This window comes from Salmo salar, chromosome 05, assembly GCF_965601325.2.
Source record: "Salmo salar chromosome 05, fSalSal1, whole genome shotgun sequence".
In the NCBI taxonomy this organism is placed as follows: Eukaryota; Metazoa; Chordata; class Actinopteri; order Salmoniformes; family Salmonidae; genus Salmo; species Salmo salar.
The window spans coordinates 75,288,328-75,314,337 of record NC_138295.1 but is presented as its reverse complement, the minus strand read 5'-3'; the positions used below and the strand labels follow the sequence as shown (position 1 = coordinate 75,314,337).

The window sequence follows — 26,010 nt, the reverse complement described above, 5'->3', positions numbered from 1 at the left end:
AACAGGGGGTGTAAAGCCATAACACAGATGTTTTTCCAGCAGAACATTATGATCAATAATGTTAAAAGCTGCACTGAAGACTAACAAAACAGCTCCCACAATCTTTTTAGTATCAATTTCTCTCAGCCAATCATTAGTCATTTGTGTGAGTGCCGTGAATGTTGAGTGCCCTTCTCTATAAGCATGCTGAGTCAGTTGATCATTTGTTTACTGTGAAATAGCATAGTATCTGGTCAACAACAACAAACATTTTTAGATCTCCTACTCTGAATACTTCCTCTATTCTAGCTGGTAGAGCATTCAACTTGGGGCGGCAGGTAGCCTAGTGGTTAGAGCGTTGGACTTGTAACCAAAAGGTTGCAAGATCGAATCCCTGAGCTGACAAGGTAAAAATCTGTTCTTCTGCCCCTGAACAAGGCAGTTAAGCCACTGTTCCTAGGCCGTCATTGTAAATAAGAATTTGTTCTTAACTGACTTGCCTAGTTAAATAAAGGGGGGAAATAATTCAGGAATAAGGTTGTCTTACTGTATGTACTGTAGATTATAGAATCTTATTGTTAGAGATACAGAAGGAGTCATGTGGTTCCAAGGCCAACGACAGGCATTGACAGCAGCGTATCCATCTACTGAGGCTGAAGATACGCGCTGTTCATGTGTAAATCTGAGACTGTAAAGCTACTCATTCAATGAAAGTTATTCTATTCATGTTGTTGACTCTGTGTGTGTGTGTGTGTGTGTGTGTCTCTTCCTCTCTCTGTCTCCTCCTCCACACACACTCACTTATGTACTCCCTGGCGACTCTCCACCTTGCTGACCACCTTGATGTCCTTTCCGAAGGGCCCCAGGGCCCGTCGGACCTCCCTGACATCTTGGCCACAGCGGATGAAGCTGGCGAACACCATGTCCACCCCCTGGGCCACGCCGAACCTCAGGTCCCCCTCATCACGCTCACTCACAGCGGGCATGTCCACCAGGTCACACCCCGGCAGGTTGACCCCCTTACGGCTGCCCAGAACACCGCCACTCTCTACCAGTGCCTCCACCCAGTCTGGACCTGGAGAGAGGAGAGAGGGAGAGAAGGAAGGGAGGTCATGAGAACAGATCATGAGACAGAAGTAGAGAATGTTTATTTGTTTATAGTTGTTTATGGCTTGTCTATCTCCAGGACTGTGCAGTATGATCATGTACAGTGGTTCTTCCTTTAAAAGTTGCGGCATACTGCAGCACAGCTTGCGGGGTGCCACAGAATTCTATGGCGTGTTATTTAAGTGTCAGCCATTGTTGCCAGAATGATGCAATTTACCACAATCTGCCACCATCTACCACAAACGGTTGCGACGTAAACTCAAAACTTTTAAAGGAAGAACCACTGTATGTGTAACCAACACTGTATCTCCAGTAATGTGTTTAGATGCAGTATGTTTGTGTGCATGTGTGTGTGTGTGTGTGTGTGTGTGTGTGTGTGTGTGTGTGTGTGTGTGTGTGAGTGTGTGTGTGTGTGTGTGTGTGTGAGAGTGTGTGTGTGTGTGTGTGTGTGTGTGTGTGTGTGGTGTGTGTGTGTGTGTGTGTGTGTGTGTGTGTGTGTGTGTGTGTGTGTGTGTGTGTGTGTGTGTGAGAGTGTGTGTGTGTGTGTGTGAGAGAATGTATGTGTGTGTTAAATGATGTGTTACCTGTCTCCAGGACTTTTAGTCCGATGAGTCCGTCGTCGATGTAGATCCTTCCTCCTTTCTCCAGGACCTGAGGCAGACTGGGGTAGTCCACCCAGATGACGTTGCCATCCGTCCTGTCCCTGTCCCCCTCCCCTGTCACCACACGCACACTGGCCCCACGCTCCAGCTCCACCTCCTGCTCTGCAGTCTACACACACAGAGACACACAGAATAACACACGCATCTTAACTTCAGTCATTCAGCAGATGCTCTTATCCAGAGTGACTTACAGTTAGTGCATTCATCTTAAGATAGCTAGGTGGGACAACCACACATCACTGTCATATAGTAAGTCAAACTTTTCCTCAATAAAGTAGCTATCAGCAAAGTCAGTGCTAGTAAGAAATGGCATGCAGACGTACACACACACACACACACACACACACACACACACACACACACACACACACACACACACACACACACACACACACACACACATTGCCTTATCTTCCTCACACATAGAACATATAGAATGTAGCAGACATTTCTAAAGGATATTGAACTTTCCATTGGCAGGACTGGTGCTATAACAAACAGATCAGTGCCCAGCAGAGGAGGCTGGTGGGAGGAGCTATAGGAGGACGGGCTCATTGTAATGGCTACAATGGAATAAATGGAGCGCAGTCAAACATGTGGTGTCCATATGCCTGATGTGTTTGATACCGTTCCATTTATTCCATTCCAGCCATTACAATGGGCCCGTCCTATAGCTCCTCCCACCAGCCTCCTCTGGTGCCCAAACACTTGTCCTGTTCTGATGCTGAGAAAGCATCTTTCTCACTACTGTTGATACTGTTGCACAGTCTGTGTCTGTGTCCAGGATAGAACACCCCCAAAACAACCAGCATGGTCAGTCAACACTGGTCACACTCTCCTGGTCTGTTGATCCTCACCCTAAACTGGACTACTGACCAGTCGGGATGTAGGGAATGTAAGCCCATTGGATAGAATGTTAAGTAGTAATGAAATGCTGGTTTACCCCTCGGACCAGGCCTGTGCGTATTTCAGGGCCTTTGGTATCCAAGGCGATGGCTACCGGCCTGTAATATAAAGGGTCAGTGGTTATGGTCTCGACCGCCTCCCGGATGTTCTTGATGGTCTCACCATGGTACTGAAGGAGGGAGACAGGGAGACAGGGAGAGAGAGAGAGAGAGAGAATAGCTGTTACTAAACTGATATGATTGACAGTTGTGTCAGATCAGTGATTACTTGCGAGACAGGTTATGACAGAGACAAACAAACCTCGTGAGAGCCATGAGAGAAGTTGAGTCGAGCAATGTTCATTCCTGCCTTCACCATCTCCTGCAGTTTGGGGATGGAGCGAGACGCAGGCCCTGAGAGAGAGAACAAGAGACAACAGAGACCACGGGTTGTCCAGCAGTTCATTGGTCAATCAATCCACTTTGATACATCATCAATAGTGCAGTCAGTGGGATGCCAATCACCAATACCCAGCCTGCCAGCCAACACTACACCAACCTAGATCTACTGAGCTCCAACCCGTAGCCCATACAGTTCTACCCTAGGTTAACTCTGCGTGGCCATAATGAAAGAATCAGAGGGCCTACCTATACTGTCCCTACATTTAGCAGGCACTCTAATCCAGAGAGACATATAGTAGTGAGTGCATTGATTCTCATACTTTTTTTGTTCATGTTCCCCGTGGGAATCTAAACCACAACCCTGGCATTGCAAGCGCCATGCTCTACCAACTGAGCCACACGGGTCTACCTACACAAGCTACACAAAACAAAAGGTTATTTAACTTACTGATGGTGCAGCTGATTGGTTTTTTAAATTACCGATGGTGCAGCTGATTGGTTATTTAACTTACTGATGGTGCAGCTGATTGGTTTTTTAAATTAGCGATGGTGCAGCTGATTGGTTATTTAACTTACCGATGGTGCAGCTGATTGGTTATTTAACTTACCGATGGTGCAGCTGATTGGTTATTTAACTTACTGATGGTGCAGCTGATTGGTTATTTAAATTACCGATGGTGCAGCTGATTGGTTATTTAAATTACCGATGGTGCAGCTGATTGGTTATTTAACTTACCGATGGTGCAGCTGATTGGTTATTTAACTTACTGATGGTGCAGCTGATTGGTTATTTAACTTACCGATGGTGCAGCTGATTGGTTATTTAACTTCTTTGGGGTAGGGGGCAGTATTTTCACGTCTGGATGAAAAGCATGCCCAGAGTAAACTGCCTGCTACTCAGGCCCAGAAGCTAGGATATGCATATCATTAGTAGATTTGGAGAGAAAACACTCTGAAGTTTCTAAAACTGTTTGAATGATGTCTGTGAGTATAACAGAACTCATATGGCAGGCGAAAACCTGAGAAAAATCCAACCAGGAAGTGGGAAATCTGAGGTTTGTAGTTTTTCAAGTGATTGCCTAACCAATATACAGTGTCTGTGGGGTCATATTGCACTTCCTAAGGCTTCCACTAGATGTCAACAGTCTTCAGAACGTTGTTTCAGGCTTCTGCTGTGAATGGGGAGAGAATAAGAGCTATTGGAATCAGGTGTCTGACAGAATGGCATGAGCTCAGTCATGCGTGCGGCCGTGAGAGCGAGCTGAGTTCCTTTTCATTTCTGAAGACAAAGGAATTGTCTGGTTGGAATATTATTGAAGATTTATGATAAAAACATCCTAAAGATTGATTCTATACATCGTTTGACATGTTTCTACAAACTGTAATGCAACTTTTTTGACTTTTCGTCTGGACTTAGTGCATACGCCTTCTGCATTTGGAATAGTGAACTGAACACGCAAACAAAAAGGAGGTATTTGGACATAAATATGGACTTTATCGAAACAAAACAAACATTTATTGTGGAACTGGGATTCCTGGGAGTGCATTCCGATGAAGATCATCAAAGGTAAGTGAATTTTCTGACTTCTGTTGACTCCACAACATGGCGGGTATCTGTATGGCTTGTTTTGGTGACTGAGCGCTGTACTCAGATTATTGCAAAGTGTGCTTTCGCCATAAAGTTTTTTTGAAATCTGACACAGCGGTTGCATTAAGGAGAAGTTTATCTTTAATTCTATGCATAACAGTTGTATATTTTATAAATGTTTATGATGAGTATTTCTGTAAATTTATGTGCTCATTCACCGGCAGTTTTGGAGGCAAAACATTTCTGAACATTACACGCCAATGTAAAATGGGTTTTTTGGATATAAATATGAACTTTATTGAGCAAAACATACATGTATTGTGTAACATTGAGTCCTGGGAGTGTCATCTGAAGAAGATCATAAAAGGTTAGTGATTAATTTTAGCTGTATTTCTGGTTTTTGTGACGCCTCTCCTTGCTTGGAAAATGGCTGTGTGGTTTGTCTTGTCTAGGTGCTGTCCTAACATAATCTAATGGTATGCTTTCGCCGTAAAGCCTTTTTGAAATCAGAGACGGTGGTTGGATTAATGAGAAGTGTATCTTTAAAATGGTGTATAATACTTGTATGTGTGAGAAATTTGAATTATGAGATTCTTGTTATTTTTGAATTTGGCGCTCTGCTATTTCACTGGCTGTTGGCGAGTGGGACGCTACCCCAGAGAGGTTAACTCACTGATGGTGCAGCTGATTGGTTATTTAACTTACCAATGGTGTAGCTGATTGGTTATTTAACTTACCGATGGCGTAGATAAGGGGTGTTAAACTCATTCCACGGAGGGCTGAGTGTCTGCAGGTTTGTGGTTTTTCCTTTCAATTAAGACCTAGACATCCAGGTGAGGGGAGTTCCTTACTAATTAGTGACCTGAATTCATCCATCAAGTACAAGGGTAGAGTGAAAGCTCGCAGACACTGAGCCCTCCGTGGAATGAGTTTTGACATGTGGTGCAGATGATTAGTTATTTAACTCACCGATGGTGCAGATGATGCTTGTGTTGCGGGCTGTGATTGGCTCCTGGTCGATGTCCAGCAGACACAGGTGTTCCAGGAAGGTGTCGGCCATGCTGGCGTCCAGCTGCTGCTTCTGGATGAAGGAGTCTGGGAGGGGCATGACGTCAGAGTAACGTCTGATACGAGCTAAGAGAGAGAGAGAAATGTCTATGTTATTTTAAAACTTTTGTGAGCGTAATGTTTACTGTTAATTTCTGATGATTTATTTCCCTTTTTGTTTTTTGTCTATTCCACTTACTTTGGTAATGTAAACCTTTTGAATATATATATATATAGAGGAAGAGAGAGAGAGAGAGAGAGAGAGAGAGAGAGAGAGAGAGAGAGAGAGAGAGAGAGAGAGAGAGATGGCCTCAGACTAACAGAACTAAGGTTTGAGAAGGTTATCATGCAGCATTCTGAACAATGACATTCAAGAGAGGGTGTGTGTGTGTGTGTATGGGGGGGGGGGGGGGGGGGGGGGGGGGTGACGTCACGTGACATGCAACATACTGTCATACAGGACAGATGCTGTGACTGGCCACTACATGACATTTACAACCTGACATGGAAATCGTATACAGTGACATTCTGGAGACAAGAAGCAATCTGACAAACGGTTCTAATTTGGAGTCTGTTTTAATTGAACACACACATCAGATGCACAGTGTGTCTGGGTGCTGGTGTCTTTACAAACAAACCCTACAGTACAGTAATAGGGGTTCCATTCAATCTGTAGCACAATTTAAAGGTAAAGGTCATTTCCTATTGAGCCGACATATACACAGTTTACTGTGAATGCAATCTCGGTGATGTCTTCACTCTCTAATAGTGAAGACATCAACACTATGAAATAACACATATGGAATCATGTAGTAACCAAAAAAGTGTTAAACAAATCAAAATATATTTTAGATTTTAGATTCTTCAAAGTAGCCACCCTTTGCCTTGATGACAGCTTTGCACACTCTTGGCATTCTCTCAACCAGCTTCACCTGGAATGCTTTTCCAACAGTCTTGAAGGAGTTCCCACATATGCTGAGCACTTGTTGTCTGCTTTTCCTTCACTCTGTGGTCCAACTCATCCCAAACCATCTCAATTGGGTTGAGGTCGGGTGATTGTGGAGGCCAGGTCCTCTGATGCAGCACTCCATCACTCTCCTTCTTGGTCAAATAGCCCTAACACAGCCTGGAGATGTGTTGGGTCATTTCCTGTTGAAAAACAAATGATAGTCCCACTAAGCGCAAACCAGTTGGGATGGCGTATTGCTGCAGAATGCTGAGGTAGCCATGCTGGTTAAGTGTGCCTTGAATTCTAAATAAATCATGACAGTGATTTATCATGGGGGTAACCACACATGAGGAGATCATCTGTTTACCTAGTCTACGTCTCACAAAGACACAGCGGTTGGAACCAAAAATCTCAAATTTGGACTCATCAGACCGAAGGACAGATTTCTACCAGTCTAATGTCCATCGCTCGTGTTTCTTGGCCCAAGCAAGTCTCTTCTTCTTATTGGTGTCCTTTAGTAGTGGTTTATTTGCAGCAATTCGACCATGAAGGCCTGATTCATGCAGTCTCCTCTAAACAGTTGATGTGTCTATTACCTGAACACTGTGAAGCATTTATTTGGGCTGCAATTTCTGAGGCTGGTAACTCTAATGAACATGTCCTCTGCAGCAGAGGTCACTCTGGGTCTTCCTTTCCTGTGGCGGTCCTCATGAGAGCCAGTTTCATCATAGCGCTTGATAGTTTTTGCGACTGCACTTGAAGAAATTTTCAAAGTTCTTGAAATTTTCCGGACTGACTGACCTTCATGTCTTAACATAATGATGGACTGTTGTTTCTCTTTGCTTATTTGAGCTGTTCTTGCCATAATATGGACTTGGTTTTTTACCAAATAGGGCTATCTTCTGTATACCACCCCTACAACACAACTGATTGGCTCAAACGCATTAACCTGTTATGGCTAGGGGGCAGTATTTTCACGGCTGGATAAAAAACATACCCGATTTAATCTGGTTACCACTCCTACCCAGTAACTAGAATATGCATATACTTATTACATATGGATAGAAAACACCCTAAAGTTTCTAAAACTGTTTGAATGGTGTCTGTGAGTATAACAGAACTCAAATGGCAGGTCAAAACCTGAGAGATTCCTTTACAGGAAGTGGCCTGTCTGACCATTTCTTGAACTTCTTTTCCATCTCTATCTTTTACTAAGGATCTCTGCTCTAACGTGACACTTCCTACGTCGTCCATAGGCGCTCAGAGCCCGGGAAAAAACAGAATGTCGTCATCCCAGCCCCAGGCTGAAACACATTATCGCCTTTCTCAAGTGGCCGATCAAGGGACTCTGGGCTTAGGCGCGTGACCCGACCGCCCCCGCCTTTGTGATTTTTTCCTCTGTTTGCCGAAAAGGAGATTCCCCGTCGGAATATTATCGCTTTTCTACGAGAAAAATGGCGTAAAAATTGATTTTAAACAGCGGTTGACATGCTTCGAAGTACGGTAATGGAATATTTAGAATTTTTTTGTCACGAATTGCGCCATGCGCACGACCCTTCTTTACCATTTCGGATAGTGTCTGGAACGCACGAACAAAACGCCGCTATTCGGATATAACGATGGATTATTTTGGACCAAACCAACATTTGTTATTGAAGTAGCAGTCCTGGGAGTGCATTCTGACGAAGACAACAAAAGGTAATGAAACTTTTATAATAGTAAAGCTGATATTGGTGAGTGCTAAACTTGCCGGGTGTCTAAATAGCTAGCCCGTGATGCCTGGGCTATGTACTTAGAATATTGCAAAATGTGCTTTCACCAAAAAGCTATTTTAAAATCGGACATATCGAGTGCATAGAGGAGGTCTGTATCTATAATTCTTAAAATAATTGTTATGCTTTTTGTGAACGTTTATCGTGAGTAATTTAGTAAAATGTTAGCGAATTCCCCGGAAGTTTGCGGGGGGTATGCTAGTTCTGAACGTCACATGCTAATGTAAAAAGCTGGTTTTTGATATAAATATGAACTTGATTGAACAAAACATGCATGTATTGTATAACATAATGTCCTAGGGTTGTCATCTGATGAAGATCATAAAAGGTTAGTGCTGCATTTAGCTGTCTTCTGGGTTTTTGTGACATTATATGCTAGCTTGAAAAATGGGTGTCTGATTATTTCTGGCTTGGTACTCTGCTGACATAATCTAATGTTTTGCTTTCGTTGTAAAGTCTTTTTGAAATCGGACAGTGTGGTTAGATAAAGGAGAGTCTTATCTTTAAAATGCTGTGAAATAGTCATATGTTTGAAAAATTGAAGTTTTTGTATTTTAGAGGAGTTTGTATTTCGCGCCACGCCCATCATTGGATATTGGAGTAGGTGTTCCGCTAGCGGAACGTCTAGATGTAAGAGGTTAAGAAGGAAAGAAATTCCACAAATTAACTTTTAACAAGGCACACCTGTTAATTGAAATGCATTCCAGGTGACTACCTCATGAAGCTGGTTGAGTGAATGCCAAGAGTGTGCAAAGCTGTCATCAAGGCAAAGGGTGGCTACTTTGAAGAATATCAAATATAATATACATTTTGATTTATTTAACACTTTTTTGGTTACTACATGATTCCATTATGTGTTATTTCATAGCTATGATTTCTTCACTATTATTCTACAATGAATAAAATAGTAATAATAAAGAAAATAAAGAAAAATCTTTGAATGAGTAGGTGTGTCGTCTGTGATCTGAATGCCCCACAGGGAAAAAAAAAAAGAAATAATACAAAGTTGGACACGAAAAAATACATTTAACACTCAGTCAGCCTGTACTGCTGCTGTCAACACACAAGACAGGCAGAGAGGAGGAGGAGGAGGAGGAGGAGAGGAGGAGGAGGAGGAGGAGGAGGATGAGGAGAGGAAGGACAGATGTTGGTGGACAAGGTCAACACTTACAGCAGTACTGACAACATGTGAGGATGTGAAAAGAGGAGAGAGGAGGAGGGAAGGAGATGTTAGGATGGAGATGGAGGGGATATGGAGGGATGGATATGGAGGGATGGATATGGAGGGAAGGAGATGGGGTGACAGAGATGGAGGGAGGATAGGGAGGGAAGGAGATGGAGGGATGGAGATGGAGGGATGGATATGGAGGGAAGGAGATGAGGGATGGCTATAGAGGGAAGGAAATGGAGGGATGGAGATGGAGGGAAGGAGATGGATTTATACCAAAACATCGCACAACTGATCATATTTACACCTTACACACCCTGATAGATAAACATGTCCACCAAAATAATACCAAAATATACGCTTGCTTTATCGACTTCCAAAAAGCATTTGATTCTATTTGGCATACAGGACTGTTCTACAAAGTTATTGAAAGTGGGGTAGGGGGTAAAACATATGACATAATTAAATCAATGTATACTGGCAATACGTGCACCATTAAAATTGGTAAGAAAATAACAGAATTCTTTAACCAGAGGCGGGGCCTTCGTCAGGGTTGCAATCTGAGCCCTGCTCTCTTCAATATTTACATTAACGAATTGGCTACTATTCTAGAAAAATCCTCAGCCCCTGGTGTTAGTCTCCACAATTCAGAAGTTAAATGCCTACTCTTCGCAGATGACCTATGCCTGCTGTCACCCACAGCACATGACCTACAGCAGAGCCTGGACCTGCTAGAGCAGTACTGCCAGACCTGGGCCCTGGCAGTAAACCCCAAAAAGACTAAAATAATGATTTTCCAGAGAAGATCCAGATCTCAGGGAATTAGACCAAAGTTCTCAACTGGTACAAAAAATATAGAGTACTGTACACACTACAATTACTTAGGTTTAAAAATAAGCTCAACTGGACACCTTAATGAGGCAGTGAATGATCTGAGAGAGAAAGCACGCAGGGCATTCTACGCCATTAAAAGCAAATTCAAATTGAAATACCTATTAAAATTTGGCTAAAACGAATTGAATATGTCATTGAACCAATTGCACTTTATGGCAGCGAGGTGTGGGGTCCACTTGCAAAACAAGATTTCATCAAATGGGACAAACACCCCATTGAAACCCTACATGCAGAGTTCTGTAAGATTCTCCTACGTGTCCAGAGGAAAACTACAAACAATGCATGCAGGGCAGAATTAGGCCAATATCCACTAATAATAAAAACTCAAAAAAGATCAATTAAGTTTTGGAAACATCTAAAATACAGTGACCCCGTCTCATATCATTACCAAGCCCTGCAATGCCTCTCATATCATTACCAAGCCCTGCAATACCTCTCATATCATTACCAAGTCCTGCAATACCTCTCATATCATTACCAAGCCCTGCAATACCTCTCATATCATTACCAAGCCCTGCAATACCTCTCATATCATTACCAAGCCCTGCAATACCTCTCATATCATTACCAAGCCCTGCAATACCTCTCATATCATTACCAAGCCCTGCAATACCTCTCATATCATTACCAAGCCCTGCAATACCTCTCATATCATTACCAAGCCCTGCAATACCTCTCATATCATTACCAAGCCCTGCAATACCTCTCATATCATTACCAAGCCCTGCAATACCTCTCATATCATTACCAAGACCTGCAATACCTCTCATATCATTACCAAGCCCTGCAATACCTCTCATATCATTACCAAGCCCTGCAATACCTCTCATATCATTACCAAGCCCTGCAATACCTCTCATATCATTACCAAGCCCTGCAATACCTCTCATATTATTACCAAGCCCTGCAATACCTCTCATATCATTACCAAGCCCTGCAATACCTCTCATATCATTACCAAGCCCTCCAATGCTAAGAGCTGAGCAAAGAAAAGAGTCCCCTCATCCAGCTGGTCCTGGTGCTGAGTTCACAAACCTGTTCTACTAACACACTGAAGCCTCAGGATCAGAACATCCAATCAATCAGAATAAACCAAATTACAACACAGTCAAAACAAAACTACATTGCTTATTGGGAAACACAAGCACAAACACAAAGCAAAATGCAGTGCTATCTGGCCCTAAATCGACAGTACACTATGGCTAAATATTTGACCATGGTTACTGATCAAAACCTTAGAAAAACCTTGACAAAGTACAGGCTCAGTGAGCACAGCCTTGCCATTGAGAAGGGTAGACACAGGAAAACCTGGCTCCCTGTAGAGGAAAGGCTGTGCAACCACTGCACAACAGCAGAACCTGAGACGGAGCTGCATTTCCTGACAAAATGTCAAAAATTATAAAACAATTAGAGAGTGTCATTTCCCCAAATTTGAAACCCTTATTCAAGGTTTCAAAGCCCTCTTTGATGAGGATAGGCTACCCGTCCTGTTGGGGGAGGACGCAGAGAGCTGTGGGTTGGCAGCGCACTACATTGCTGCCTGCCATAAGTTGAGGGACAGTGTCTGACAGACCAATAAACCTACACATGAACTCTACTGTATGGCTATTGTTATTGTTGAATGTATGGTTATTCTGACCCTTGGTTATTGTTGTTACTGTTGTCCCGTTGACAATTTTGATTCTCATTTTTATTTATTTTTTATTTTGTAAATATCCAAAATAAGCTTTGGCAATATGTACATTGTTACGTCATGCCAATAAAGTGAATTGAATTGAATTTAATTTAATTTAATTTAATTGAGAGAGAGAGAGAGAGAGAGAGAGAGAGAGAGCGAGAGAGCGAGAGGGAGGTGGTCTACCCCTGAGAGAGAGAGAGAGAGAGAGAGAGAGAGAGAGAGAGAGAGAGAGAGACCTCAGCTTGTTGAGGTCTGTGATGTGCTAGTCAGTCTGTGTGTATATGTCCTGTGGGATGTCTAGGCACGGTGCTCTCTTTCTTCATCCCCTCTATCACGCTCTCCATCTCTCTCTCCCTCTGTCTCCTTTCTGTGACCCAATTCCGATGCCCTGCTGCACACATTATTATGTGTTCCACAGAGTTCTACCTCTGACACATCTCACACACACACACACACCTCACAAAACAATATTATCACAATACTTAGGTGCCGATATGATATGTATTGTGATTCTCATGATTCTATATGTATTGCGATTAGATACTGCAGTTGTATTGTGATTTGAGGTTCCAAACATATTGCTCACTATGTCTGCTGCAGAGAGACAAGAGAGAGCATCAGAAAATGAATTTTGATCAGTCATGCTGAAAACATGATGGCTCTCTATTTAAAAAGAAAATGGAGAACAAGCGATAGGATGAAAAATACCTGAGTTTTGACTCTGGTACTGTCAACTAGTGCTAGATAACACTGCCTACAGTAGCAAAAATGATTTACTAAACAATACTTGGAGTCAAATATCGATATAATATCTTCCACCACTAATATTGCGATATGTAACTGTATCGATTTTTAGCCCCATCACTAATTCACACACTCACAAACAGAAACAGACTGAAACTGGTTACTGACCAAAATAGACACCTGTTCTGGCTGACTGTAAGGCTGAGACTAGGTCCCAACACTGTGTTGCAATGTACAGATCAGTGCATGCTTTCCATAGAGGAGAGAAGGAGAGATATGGCTGGGTGTGTGGACATGACATACTGACAATAGCTGAAAAAGTGTTCTATGTGTGAGGACAATGTCTAGCCTGTGTGTGTGTGTGTGTGTGTGTGTGTGTGTGTGTGTGTGTGTGTGTGTGTGTGTGTGTGTGTGTTCCTGGAGAGTCAATGAACCTCAGGTTATGCTGACCAACCACCACTGTGCTCTGGGTCAACTCCTGGCAATGCAAACCTAACTGCCTAATTCTGGTATACAGCCCTCAACATCTAACCACCAAACAACCAACAATAACTATTATAACACAACCAAAATTCATACAATAAAATTCTTAGGATATTACGCTTGATGCTTCCTGAATGATGATAAGCAGACTAGAAACATTCTGCTGAGGACTGTAGAAAACTGGCTTTGCATCAGTGACTTCTATGGAATAAAACGTCGCTGTCTGATCTCCAAAATATCAACTTTTCAGGAAATAAAAAAAAGCCATATTTTTTCCATTAATGAATATGCAATTGTTAAACTACAGAAGCTAATTTAAATAAAAATGTTATATACATTTTCTTGGTCCTGAAATGTTCAGAGTACACTGAGGGGTGTTACCACTTTCAATAAAGGTAAAAACAATAACAAAGCGGCTAAGTTACAAGGTTTTCATCAGGCAGCGACTAAAAAGAGAATAGATGTACAACCACTGTAGAAGATTCTGTTTCACCTGATCTTTAGTCAAGGTAAAATGTCTGAAAGACGTCAACTCCAATCTGGTCACTATCGCATCAGAAAGTGGCTGGTGTGGGTGAACCTATTTAACCTTTAATCAGCCAGGTAACACTTCAATCTTCTATTACATTAATGGAGAAGTGTAAAGGTTAACAAACATGCTAGCAGCTCTACAGACTTACCTCCCATCTTGACCCAAAGCTTTTTCAAACTCCAACTGTACTATCCTATCACCTCTGTCTGTCTGTCTGTCTGTCTGTCTGTCTGTCTGTCTGTCTGTCTGTCTGTCTGTCTGTCTGTCTGTCTGTCTGTCTGTCTGTCTGTCTGTCTGTCTGTCTGTCTGTCTGTCTGTCTATCTGTCTCTCTGACTGCTGGGTCTCCAAGAACAACAAGGTGGTGAGATTGTTACATGGGTACTGAGACATGGAGAGAAATGTTGACCCGCTCACAAATGGAGAGCTTGTGTGCACAGTGTGTGACATTATTGATATTGTGTTTGTGTGTGAACTGATTACGGGGTAGTGGACCGATTGTGTGTGTAGACAGAGAGAGAGAGAGAGAGTGTGTGTAGACAGAGAGAGAGAGTGTGTGTGTAGACAGAGAGAGAGAGTGTGTAGACAGAGAGAGAGAGTGTGTAGACAGAGAGAGAGTGTGTGTGTAGACAGAGAGAGAGAGAGTGTGTGTAGACAGAGAGAGTGTGTAGACAGAGAGAGAGAGTGTGTAGACAGAGAGAGAGAGTGTGTAGACAGAGAGAGAGTGTGTGTAGACAGAGAAAGAGATTGTGTGTAGACAGAGAGAGAGAGTGTGTGTGTAGACAGAGAGAGAGAGAGAGTGTGTAGACAGAGAGAGAGAGAGAGTGTGTAGACAGAGAGAGAGAGAGTGTGTGTAGACAGAGAGAGAGAGTGTGTGTGTAGACAGAGAGAGAGAGTGTGTAGACAGAGAGAGAGAGTGTGTAGACAGAGAGAGTGTGTAGACAGAGAGATAGTGTGTGTGTAGACAGAGAGAGAGAGTGTGTGTAGACAGAGAGAGTGTGTAGACAGAGAGAGAGAGTGTGTAGACAGAGAGAGAGTGTGTAGACAGAGAAAGAGATTGTGTGTAGACAGAGAGAGAGAGTGTGTGTGTAGACAGAGAGAGAGAGAGAGTGTGTAGACAGAGAGAGTGTGTGTGTGTAGACAGAGAGAGAGAGTGTGTGTAGACAGAGAGAGAGAGTGTAGACAGAGAGAGAGTGTGTGTGTAGACAGAGAGAGAGAGTGTAGACAGAGAGAGAGAGTGTGTAGACAGAGAGAGTGTGTGTGTAGACAGAGAGAGAGAGTGTGTGTGTAGACAGAGAGAGAGAGTGTGTGTGTAGACAGAGAGAGAGAGAGTGTGTGTGTAGACAGAGAGAGAGAGTGTGTAGACAGAGAGAGAGTGTGTGTAGACAGAGAGAGAGAGTGTGTGTGTGTGTGTGTAGACAGAGAGAGAGAGTGTAGACAGAGAGAGAGAGAGAGAGAGTGTGTGTGTAGACAGAGAGAGAGAGAGAGTGTGTGTGTAGACAGAGAGAGAGAGTGTGTGTGTAGACAGAGAGAGAGAGTGTGTGTGTAGACAGAGAGAGAGAGTGTGTGTGTAGACAGAGAGAGAGAGTGTGTGTAGACAGAGAGAGAGAGTGTAGACAGAGAGAGAGAGTGTGTAGACAGAGAGAGTGTGTGTGTAGACAGAGAGAGAGAGTGAGTGTGTAGACAGAGAGAGAGAGTGTGTGTGTAGACAGAGAGAGAGAGAGTGTGTGTGTAGACAGAGAGAGAGAGTGTGTAGACAGAGAGAGAGTGTGTGTAGACAGAGAGAGAGAGTGTGTGTGTGTGTGTGTGTAGACAGAGAGAGAGAGTGTAGACAGAGAGAGAGAGAGAGAGAGTGTGTGTGTAGACAGAGAGAGAGAGAGAGTGTGTGTGTAGACAGAGAGAGAGAGTGTGTGTGTAGACAGAGAGAGAGAGTGTGTGTGTAGACAGAGAGAGAGAGTGTGTGTGTAGACAGAGAGAGAGAGAGTGTGTGTAGACAGAGAGAGAGAGAGAGTGTGTGTAGACAGAGAGAGAGAGAGTGTGTGTAGACAGAGAGAGAGTGTGTGTAGAAAGAGAGAGAGAGAGTGTGTGTAGACAGAGAGAGAGAGTGTGTGTAGACAGAGAGAGAGAGAGTGTGTGTAGACAGAGAGAGAGAGAGAGAGAGGTGTGTGTAGACAGAGAGAGAGAGAGTGTGTAGACAGAGAGAGAGAGAGTGTGTGTAGACAGAGAGAGAGAGAGTGTGTGTAGACAGAGAGAGAGAGTGTGTGTAGACAGAGAGAGAGAGAGTGTGTAGACAGAGAGAGAGAGAGTGTGTGTGTAGAGAGAGAGAGAGTGTGTGTGTAGACAGAGAGAGAGAGAGAGTGTGTGTGTAGACAGAGAGAGAGAGTGTGTAGACAGAGAGAGAGTGTGTGTAGACAGAGAGAGAGTGTGTGTAGACAGAGAGAGAGAGTGTGTGTGTGTGTAGACAGAGAGAGAGAGTGTAGACAGAGAGAGGGTGTGTGTGTAGACAGAGGAGAGAGAGTGTGTGTGTAGACAGAGAGAGAGAGATGTGTGTGTAGACAGAGAGAGAGAGTGTGTGTGTAGACAGAGAGAGAGAGTGTGTGTAGACAGAGAGAGAGAGTGTGTGTGTAGACAGAGAGAGAGAGTGTGTGTGTAGACAGAGAGAGAGAGTGTGTGTAGACAGAGAGAGAGAGAGAGTGTGTGTAGACAGAGAGAGAGAGAGTGTGTGTGTAGACAGAGAGAGAGAGAGTGTGTGTAGACAGAGAGAGAGGTGTGTGTAGAAGCAGAGAGAGAGAGTGTGTGTAGACAGAGAGAGAGAGTGTGTGTAGACAGAGAGAGAGAGAGTGTGTGTAGACAGAGAGAGAGAGAGTGTGTGTAGACAGAGAGAGAGAGAGTGTGTGTAGACAGAGAGAGAGAGAGTGTGTGTAGACAGAGAGAGAGAGAGTGTGTGTAGACAGAGAGAGAGAGAGTGTGTAGACAGAGAGAGAGAGAGTGTGTAGACAGAGAGAGAGAGAGAGTGTAGACAGAGAGAGAGAGAGAGAGAGAGAGTGTAGACAGAGAGAGAGAGAGTGTGTGTAGACAGAGAGAGAGAGAGTGTGTGTAGACAGAGAGAGAGAGTGTGTGTGTAGAGAGAGAGAGAGAGTGTGTGTGTGTAGACAGAGAGAGAGAGTGTGTGTGTAGACAGAGAGAGAGAGTGTGTGTGTAGACACAGAGAGAGAGAGTGTGTGTAGACAGAGAGAGAGAGTGTAGGTAGAGAGAGAGAGTGTGTGTGTGTAGACAGAGAGAGAGAGTGTGTGTGTAGACAGAGAGAGAGAGAGTGTGTGTGTAGACAGAGAGAGAGAGAGTGTGTGTGTAGACAGAGAGAGAGAGAGTGTGTGTAGACAGAGAGAGAGAGTGTGTGAAGACAGAGAGAGAGAGAGAGTGTGTGTAGACAGAGAGAGAGAGAGAGAGAGTGTGTGTGTAGACAGAGAGAGAGAGAGTGTGTGTAGACAGAGAGAGAGAGAGTGTGTGTAGACAGAGAGAGAGAGAGTGTGTGTAGACAGAGAGAGAGAGAGTGTGTGTGTAGACAGAGAGAGAGAGAGTGTGTGTAGACAGAGAGAGAGAGAGTGTGTGTAGACAGAGAGAGAGAGAGAGAGAATGTGTGTAGACAGAGAGAGAGAGAGTGTGTGTAGACAGAGAGAGAGAGAGTGTGTGTAGACAGAGAGAGAGAGTGTGTGTAGACAGAGAGAGAGAGTGTGTAGACAGAGAGAGAGAGTGTGTGTAGACAGAGAGAGAGTGTGTGTGATTCCCATGTTGGATGCTGTTTGCTCTCTGTGTTAGTTTATTGGTGATGCTGTTTGCTCTCTGTGTTAGTTTATTGGTGATGCTGTTTGCTCTCTGTGTTAGTTTATTGGTGATGCTGTTTGCTCTCTGTGTTAGTTTATTGGTGATGATGTTTGCTCTCTGTGTTAGTTTATTGGTGATGCGGTTTGCTCTCTGTGTTAGTTTATTGGTGATGCTGTTTGCTCTCTGTGTTAGTTTATTGGTGATGCTGTTTGCTCTCTGTGTTAGTTTATTGGTGATGCTGTTTGCTCTCTGTGTTAGTTTATTGGTGATGCTGTTTGCTCTCTGTGTTAGTTTATTGGTGATGCTGTTTGCTCTCTGTGTTAGTTTATTGGTGATGCGGTTTGCGCTCTGTGTTAGTTTATTGGTGATGCTGTTTGCTCTCTGTGTTAGTTTATTGGTGATGCTGTTTGCTCTCTGTGTTAGTTTATTGAGTGATGCTGTTTGCTCTCTGTGTTAGTTTATTGGTGATGCTGTTTGCTCTCTGTGTTAGTTTATTGGTGATGCTGTTTGCTCTCTGTGTTAGTTTATTGGTGATGCTGTTTGCTCTCTGTGTTAGTTTATTGGTGATGCTGTTTGCTCTCTGTGTTAGTTTATTGGTGATGCTGTTTGCTCTCTGTGTTAGTTTATTGGTGATGCTGTTTGCTCTCTGTGTTAGTTTATTGGTGATGCTGTTTGCTCTCTGTGTTAGTTTATTGATGATGCTGTTTGCTCTCTGTGTTAGTTTATTGGTGATGCTGTTTGCTCTCTGTGTTAGTTTATTGGTGATGCTGTTTGCTCTCTGTGTTAGTTTATTGGTGATGCTGTTTGCTCTCTGTGTTAGTTTATTGGTTCATGTAGCAGCATGTCTGGTTGGAATAAAAGGGACTATCAACACATTAAAACATCTCTCAACTTAAACATCCTACAGATGGAGTAGATGGAGATATGAACACACACACACACACACACACACACACACACACACACACACACACACACACACACACGGCTGTGTGTTTCGCTGACTCCCGTCTCGGCAGAGTTTCCTCAGTGGTTGCCGGGGTGACTGTTGCTAGGCCAGCTGATGCTGAGTGTTTTCCACAGAGAAAGCCATGCGCCACCCGCAGGACCATTTAACAGAACAGGATATAATATCTGTCTGTCTGTCTGTCTGTCTGTCTGTCTTTTTTTTCTCAGTCATTGCTCAATCTCTGTACTTTCACTAATTTCCTCCCTCTCCCCTCCTCTCTACACCCCTCAGCCCAATCTACAGTAACCATTCAGTGTCCACTCCCTTTGACACAGAGGTCAGCCTGGATGATCATGTGATAGCCATAGTGACTTTTTCACCATTGATCACATGGTTTTGTTTTTCTTCACCTAGGGTTATGGTCAGGGTTAAGGTCAGGGTTAGGTTGGAGTTACGGTCAGGGTTACGGTCAGGGTTAGGTTGGAGTTACGGTCAGGGTTACGGTCAGGGTTAAGATCAGGGTTAGGTTGGAGTTACGGTCAGGGTTACGGTCAGGGTTAAGATCAGGGTTAGGTTGGAGTTACGGTCAGGGTTAAGGTCAGGGTTAGGTTGGAGTTACGGTCAGGGTTACGGTCAGGGTTAAGATCAGGGTTAGGTTGGAGTTACGGTCAGGGTTAAGGTCAGGGTTAGGTTGGAGTTATGGTCAGGGTTAAGGTCAGGGTTAGGGTCAGGGTTAGGTTGGAGTTACGGTCAGGGTTAAGGTCAGGGTTAGGTTGGAGTTACGGTCAGGGTTAAGGTCAGGGTTAGGTTGGAGTTACGGTCAGGGTTAAGGTCAGGGTTAGGTTGGAGTTACGGTCAGGGTTAAGGTCAGGGTTAGGTTGGAGTTACGGTCAGGGTTAAGGTCAGGGTTAGGTTGGAGTTACGGTCAGGGTTACGGTCAGGGTTAGGTTGGAGTTACGGTCAGGGTTACGGTCAGGGTTAGGGTCAGGGTTAGGTTGGAGTTACGGTCAGGGTTACGGTCAGGGTTAAGGTCAGGGTTAGGTTGGAGTTACGGTCAGGGTTAAGGTCAGGGTTACGGTCAGGGTTAGGTTGGAGTTACGGTCAGGGTTAAGGTCGTTAGGTTGGAGTTACGGTCAGGGTTAGGTGGGTTACGGTCAGGGTTAAGGTCAGGGTTAAGGTCAGGGTTAAGGTCAGGGTTAGGGTCAGGGTTAGGGTCAGGGTTAAGGTCAGGGTTAGGGTCAGGGTTAGGGTCAGGGTTAGGGTCAGGGTTAGGGTCAGGGTTAGGGTCAGGGTTAAGGTCAGGGTTAGGGTCAGGGTTAAGGTCAGGGTTAAGGTCAGGGTTAGGGTCAGGGTTAAGGTCAGGGTTAGGTGGGAGGTCAGGTCAGGGTTAGAGGTCAGGGTTAAGGTCAGGGTTAAGAGGTCAGGGTTAGGTTGGAGTTACGGTCAGGGTTAAGGTCAGGGTTAAGGTCAGGGTTAAGGTCAGGGTTAGGGTGGTAAGGTCAGGGTTAAGGTCAGGGTTAGGTTGGAGTTACGGTCAGGGTTAAGGTCAGGGTTAAGGTCAGGGTTAAGGTCAGGGTTAGGGTCAGGGTTAAGGTCAGGGTTAAGGTCAGGGTTAAGGTCAGGGTTAAGATCAGGGTTAGGGTCAGGGTTAGGGTCAGGGTTAGGGTCAGGGTTAAGGTCAGGGTTAAGGTTGGAGTTACGGTCAGGGTTAAGCTCAGGGTTAGGTTGGAGTTACGGTCAGGGTTAAGGTCAGGGTTAAGGTTGGAGTTACGGTCAGGGTTAAGGTCAGGGTTAAGGTCAGGGTTAAGGTTGGAGTTACGGTCAGGGTTAAGGTCAGGGTTATGGTCAGGGTTAAGGTCAGGGTTAGGTTGGAGTTACGGTCAGGGTTAAGGTCAGGGTTAAGGTCAGGGTTAAGATCAGGGTTAGGTTGGAGTTACGGTCAGGGTTAAGGTCAGGGTTAAGGTCAGGGTTAAGATCAGGGTTAGGTTGGAGTTACGGTCAGGGTTAAGATCAGGGTTAGGTTGGAGTTACGGTCAGGGTTAAGGTCAGGGTTAGGTTGGAGTTACGGTCAGGGTTAAGGTCAGGGATAAGGTCAGGGTTAAGGTCAGGGTTAAGATCAGGGTTAGGTTGGAGTTACGGTCAGGGTTAAGGTCAGGGTTAAGGTCAGGGTTAAGATCAGGGTTAGGTTGGAGTTACGGTCAGGGTTAAGGTCAGGGTTAAGGTCAGGGTTAAGGTCAGGGTTAGGGTCAGGGTTAAGGTCAGGGTTAGGTTGGAGTTACGGTCAGGGTTAAGGTCAGGGTTAAGATCAGGGTTAGGTTGGAGTTACGGTCAGGGTTAAGGTCAGGGTTAAGGTCAGGGTTAGCTTGGAGTTACGGTCAGGGTTAAGGTCAGGGTTAAGGTTGGAGTTAAGGTCAGGGTTAAGGTCAGGGTTAAGATCAGGGTTAGGTTGGAGTTAAGGTCAGGGTTAAGATCAGGGTTAAGATCAGGGTTAGGTTGGAGTTAAGGTCAGGGTAGGTCAGGGTTAGGTTGGAGTTAAGGTCAGGGTTAAGGTCAGGGTTAGGTTGGAGTTAAGGTCAGAGTTAAGGTCAGGGTTAGGTTGGAGTTAAGGTCAGGGTTAAGGTCAGGGTGAGTGGTTGGTGCAACACTTCTTTGTTTTACATCTCTCGTCATCTCTATGTCATCTCTATGTCATCTCTATGTCATCTCTTGTCATCTCTTGTCATCTCGTCTAAACTTCTGAATGTCAGTGGTGATATCATGAGAGTCTTGTAATACAGGTGTGCCAATGTGTTCCTCCTAGCTCTCTAGGTGCCAAGGCGACTAGATAATGACTGTGTCACTGACATTATGCATCTCTGGCCCATTCACAGATCCTGGTGACTGTGATTGAACCCGGTCAGTTCATCATTGTTGACTTGCAGCCCTGCAACTTGACCTTCACAGATGCTGTATGTATGTGTGATTGTGAATGTGTTTTGCCGAACTACACTTATCTGAGAACTGAAGAAGGCTAATGTAATCTTCAGTTTGATACAAGGTAGTTAAAGGATTATAAATACAGTAGATAGGCTGGGTCAATAGAGATACCCGTTCACAGACATACTGTACTGTGTCTTTATACATGTAAAGCTCATTGTAAACCAACATGGGTAACCAGGAAGAAAAATCTGGACTTGGGTCAAGTCATGCACACACACACTCCATGTCTGCTCCACACAGACTGAGACCGGACACGTAAGCGGGTGCGCAATGGATTACGTCATGTATATAGCCTCCACATTGACTCTGTACCGGTACCCCCTGTATATAGCCTCCACATTGACTCTGTACCGGTACCCCCTGTATATAGCCTCCACATTGACTCTGTACCGGTACCCCCTGTATATAGCCTCCACATTGACACTGTACCGGTACCCCCTGTATATAGCCTCCACATTGACTCTGTACCGGTACCCCCTGTATATAGCCTCCACATTGACTCTGTACCGGTACCCCCTGTATATAGCCTCCACATTGACTCTGTACTGGTACCCCCTGTATATAGCCTCCACATTGACTCTGTACCGGTACCCCCTGTATATAGCCTCCACATTGACTCTGTACCGGTACCCCCTGTATATACAGTGGGGCAAAAAAGTATTTAGTCAGCCACCAATTGTGCAAGTTCTCCCACTTAAAAAAATGAGAGGCCTGTAATTTTCATCATAGGTACACTTCAACTATGACAGACAAAATGAGAAAAAAAAATCCAGAAAATCACATTCTAGGATTTGTAATGAATTTATTTGCAAATTATGGTGGAAAATAAGTATTTGGTCAATAACAAAAGTTTATCTCAATACTTTGTTATATACCCTTTGTTGGCAATGACACAGGTCAAATGTTTTCTGTAAGTCTTAACAATGTTTTCACACACTGTTGCTGGTATTTTGGCCCATTCCTCCATGCAGATCTCCTCTAGAGCAGTGATGTTTTGGGGCTGTCGCTGGGTAACACGGACTTTCAACTCCCTCCAAAGATTTTCTATGGGGTTGAGATCTGGAGACTGGCTAGGCCACTCCAGGACCTTGAAATGCTTCTTATGAAGCCACTCCTTCGTTGCCCGGGCGGTGTGTTTGGGATCATTGTCATGCTGAAAGACGCAGCCACGTTTCATCTTCAATGCCCTTGCTGATGGAAGGAGGTTTTCTCACGATACATGGCCCCATTCATTCTTTCCTTTACACGGATCAGTCATCCTGTTCCCTTTGCAGAAAAACAGCCCCAAAGCATGATGTTTCCACCCCCATGCTTCACAGTAGGTATGGTGTTCTTTGGATGCAACTCAGCATTCTTTGTCCTCCAAACACGACGAGTTTAGTTTTTACCAAAAAGTTATATTTTGGTTTCATCTGACCATATGACATTCTCCCAATCCTCTTCTGGATCATCCAAATGCTCTCTAGCAAACTTAAGATGGGCCTGGACATGTACTGGCTTAAGCAGGGGGACACGTCTGGCACTGCAGGATTTGAGTCCCTGGCGGCGTAGTGTGTTACTGATGGTAGGCTTTGTTACTTTGGTCCCAGCTTTCTGCAGGTCATTCACTAGGTCCCCCCGTGTGGTTCTGGGATTTTTGCTCACCGTTCTTGTGATCATTTTGACCCCACGGGGTGAGATCTTGCGTGGAGCCCCAGATCGAGGGAGATTATCAGTGGTCTTGTATGTCTTCCATTTCCTAATAATTGGTCCCACAGTTGATTTCTTCAAACCAAGCTGCTTACCTATTGCAGATTCAGTCTTCCCAGCCTGGTGCAGGTCTACAATTTTGTTTCTGGTGTCCTTTGACAGCTCTTTGATCTTGGCCATAGTGGAGTTTGGAGTGTGACTGTTTGAGGTTGTGGACAGGTGTCTTTTATACTGATATCAAGTTCAAACAGGTGCCATTAATACAGGTAATGAGTGGAGGACAGAGGAGCCTCTTAAAGAAGAAGTTACAGGTCTGTGAGAGCCAGAAATCTTGCTTGTTTGTAGGTGACCAAATACTTATTTTCCACCATAATTTGCAAATAAATTCATTAAAAATCCTACAATGTGATTTTCTGGAGAAAAAAATAATCATTTTGTCTGTCATAGTTGACGTGTACCTATGATGACAATTACAGGCCTCTCTCATCTTTTTAAGTGGGAGAACTTGCACAATTGGTGGCTGACTAAATACTTTTTTGCCCCACTGTAGCCTCCACATTGACTCTGTACCGGTACCCCCTGTATATAGCCTCCACATTGACTCTGTACTGGTACCCCCTGTATATAGCCTCCACATTGACTCTGTACTGGTAGCCCCTGTATATAGCCTCCACATTGACTCTGTACCGGTACCCCCTGTATATAGCCTCCACATTGACTCTGTACTGGTACCCCCTGTATATAGCCTCCACATTGACTCTGTACTGGTACCCCCTGTATATAGCCTCCACATTGACTCTGTACCGGTACCCCCTGTATATAGCCTCCACATTGACTCTGTACCGATACCCCCTGTATATAGCCTCCACATTGACTCTGTACCGGTACCCCCTGTATATAGCCTCCACATTGACTCTGTACCGGTACCCCCTGTATATAGCCCGCTATTGTTATTTACTGCTGCTCTTGAATTATTTGTTATTCTTATCTCTTACTTTTTTTAGGTATTTTCTTAAAACTGCATTGTTGGTTATTAAGGGCTTGTTAGTAACCATTTCACTGTAAGGTCTACCTGTTGTATTCGGTGCATGTGACAAATGAAATTAGATTTGATTGATGTATTGTTTAGTGCTGTGCTGTGTCATGGCTTTGCTGGCATGCATCTAAAAACAATTGAGGAGTTTGCACCACCAAGATGTACATGCTAAAATCACCACGGCATTTCACTTAGTTTGTTTACTATTCTTGTGGGAACTTCTGATCCCCACAAGTTTAGTTAAGCACGCCCGCACACACACGCACAAACACACACACACTTGTGTAGCTACCCTGAAAAGCCAACAGACAGAGGGTGTAAATCAGTAGCCAGAACACAAACAGACCTTTGTGCTGGAGTTGACTAGAGAGAATGTACACTGTGAAGCCACTCCCCTGGACTCCAGAACACAGCTAGATACATACAACACACATAATGTGACATAACACCCTGTCAAAAGACATGACATAGAGCACATTTAGATACAACACAGCCTTTGACATCAAGTCCTAATATACTAGCCATCGTTTCAGTTCTGACTTCATTCTTCAAACGGCCTAAACTAGTATTTTACAGGATGGCCTGTAATTGAAGGGTTACATAACCATTATTACTGAGGTTTCAGTTCCATCCCATATCATCCAATTTATCTCAAACCTGTTTTGCAATAGATTTAATGCAACACTAAACAATAAACGGACTATTATGACATTTTCATCCAGTGACTTTGCAAAGGAATGTTCATGAACAGAATGTTATAGAACTAATCACTAACTAAAACTGACCAAAACTGTCATAACTTCCTTTCCTTTGAGCAGTCTGTCAACAATGTGTCACCATGGCCTTTGAAGAATTAAGAATTGGCGCACGGTTGAGTTTAGCAGCCTAAACTTGGCAGAGCTCTGGCAGAGGAGGTTTCTTTAACTTGAAATGCTTGCAGGGATTGTGCGATTCAGCTAATTATTGTAACCGCATGCATTCACAACGAATGACAAATATATTCCAGAATTCTAACTGTTGTAAAACAAAATATAATAAAGAGAGAGAGAGAGAACTGAATAGCTCAAATGAAAAGATACACCTAGAGAAAGAAGAACACCAACCTGTGAGTGTCAGGCAGCAGCAACGAAGACAACTTTGCGGATGTTGAGACGCGCATTGCACAAGGTTCGCAAAATAATCATTTCAATCATTTGTTTATGTAGTTTAGCTGTGGGTTTTACCGCCATCTTGTGGACACCATTGATTATCTCTGATAATTGTTGGCGGCTTTTGATGGGAGAAATCCATTTGGATTCGGGAGAGTGAAATTAGTTAATCTTCCTCATGTCTAAGTATATCTATCCCGCTGTAACAAACCTTAATCATTATCTGAAAAAGAAATGAACAAGAAAACACTGGCCTTTTCATTGACCAAAAATAGGAGTTTATTATTATTTGATGTTGTCATGTGGACCATATGGTAAAGGTGTTGGTGAGTTTGTGTGTGTGAGAGGGATAGAAAATGAGGGGTAGAAAGGGGGGAGGCGAAGGAGAAAGGGGGACTCATTAGCATAGGTTCAACTAATCTTCTCCAGACTTCACTTCTTCACTCTCATCATGTCTTTCCTTCTCACACCAATCTCTCCTTTTAAACATCCCTCTCTTC

The 26,010-nt window shown here is 43.9% G+C and overlaps 1 protein-coding gene across 3 annotated transcripts in view; it reads right to left on the bottom strand.

The window, feature by feature from the left end:
• Window positions 1-25,553, bottom strand: part of LOC106574626 (pyruvate kinase PKM) — a 34,853-nt gene extending 9,300 nt beyond the window's left edge. Inside the window, exons 1-6 of one of the 3 annotated variants that reach the window (XM_045718851.2) lie at window positions 25,466-25,553; window positions 5,592-5,756; window positions 2,955-3,046; window positions 2,692-2,823; window positions 1,671-1,857; window positions 781-1,054 (exon numbers count right to left, since the gene is read on the bottom strand). In XM_045718851.2, the coding sequence (XP_045574807.1) occupies window positions 781-1,054; window positions 1,671-1,857; window positions 2,692-2,823; window positions 2,955-3,046; window positions 5,592-5,730 (824 nt within the window). In that variant the 5' untranslated portion in view covers window positions 5,731-5,756; window positions 25,466-25,553. Of the gene's footprint in view, window positions 1-780; window positions 1,055-1,670; window positions 1,858-2,691; window positions 2,824-2,954; window positions 3,047-5,591; window positions 5,757-14,037; window positions 14,234-25,465 lie in introns of those variants that run through there. The other 2 variants (XM_045718852.2, XM_045718850.2) reach the window with 2 other exon arrangements.
• Window positions 25,554-26,010: the final 457 nt, after the last annotated feature.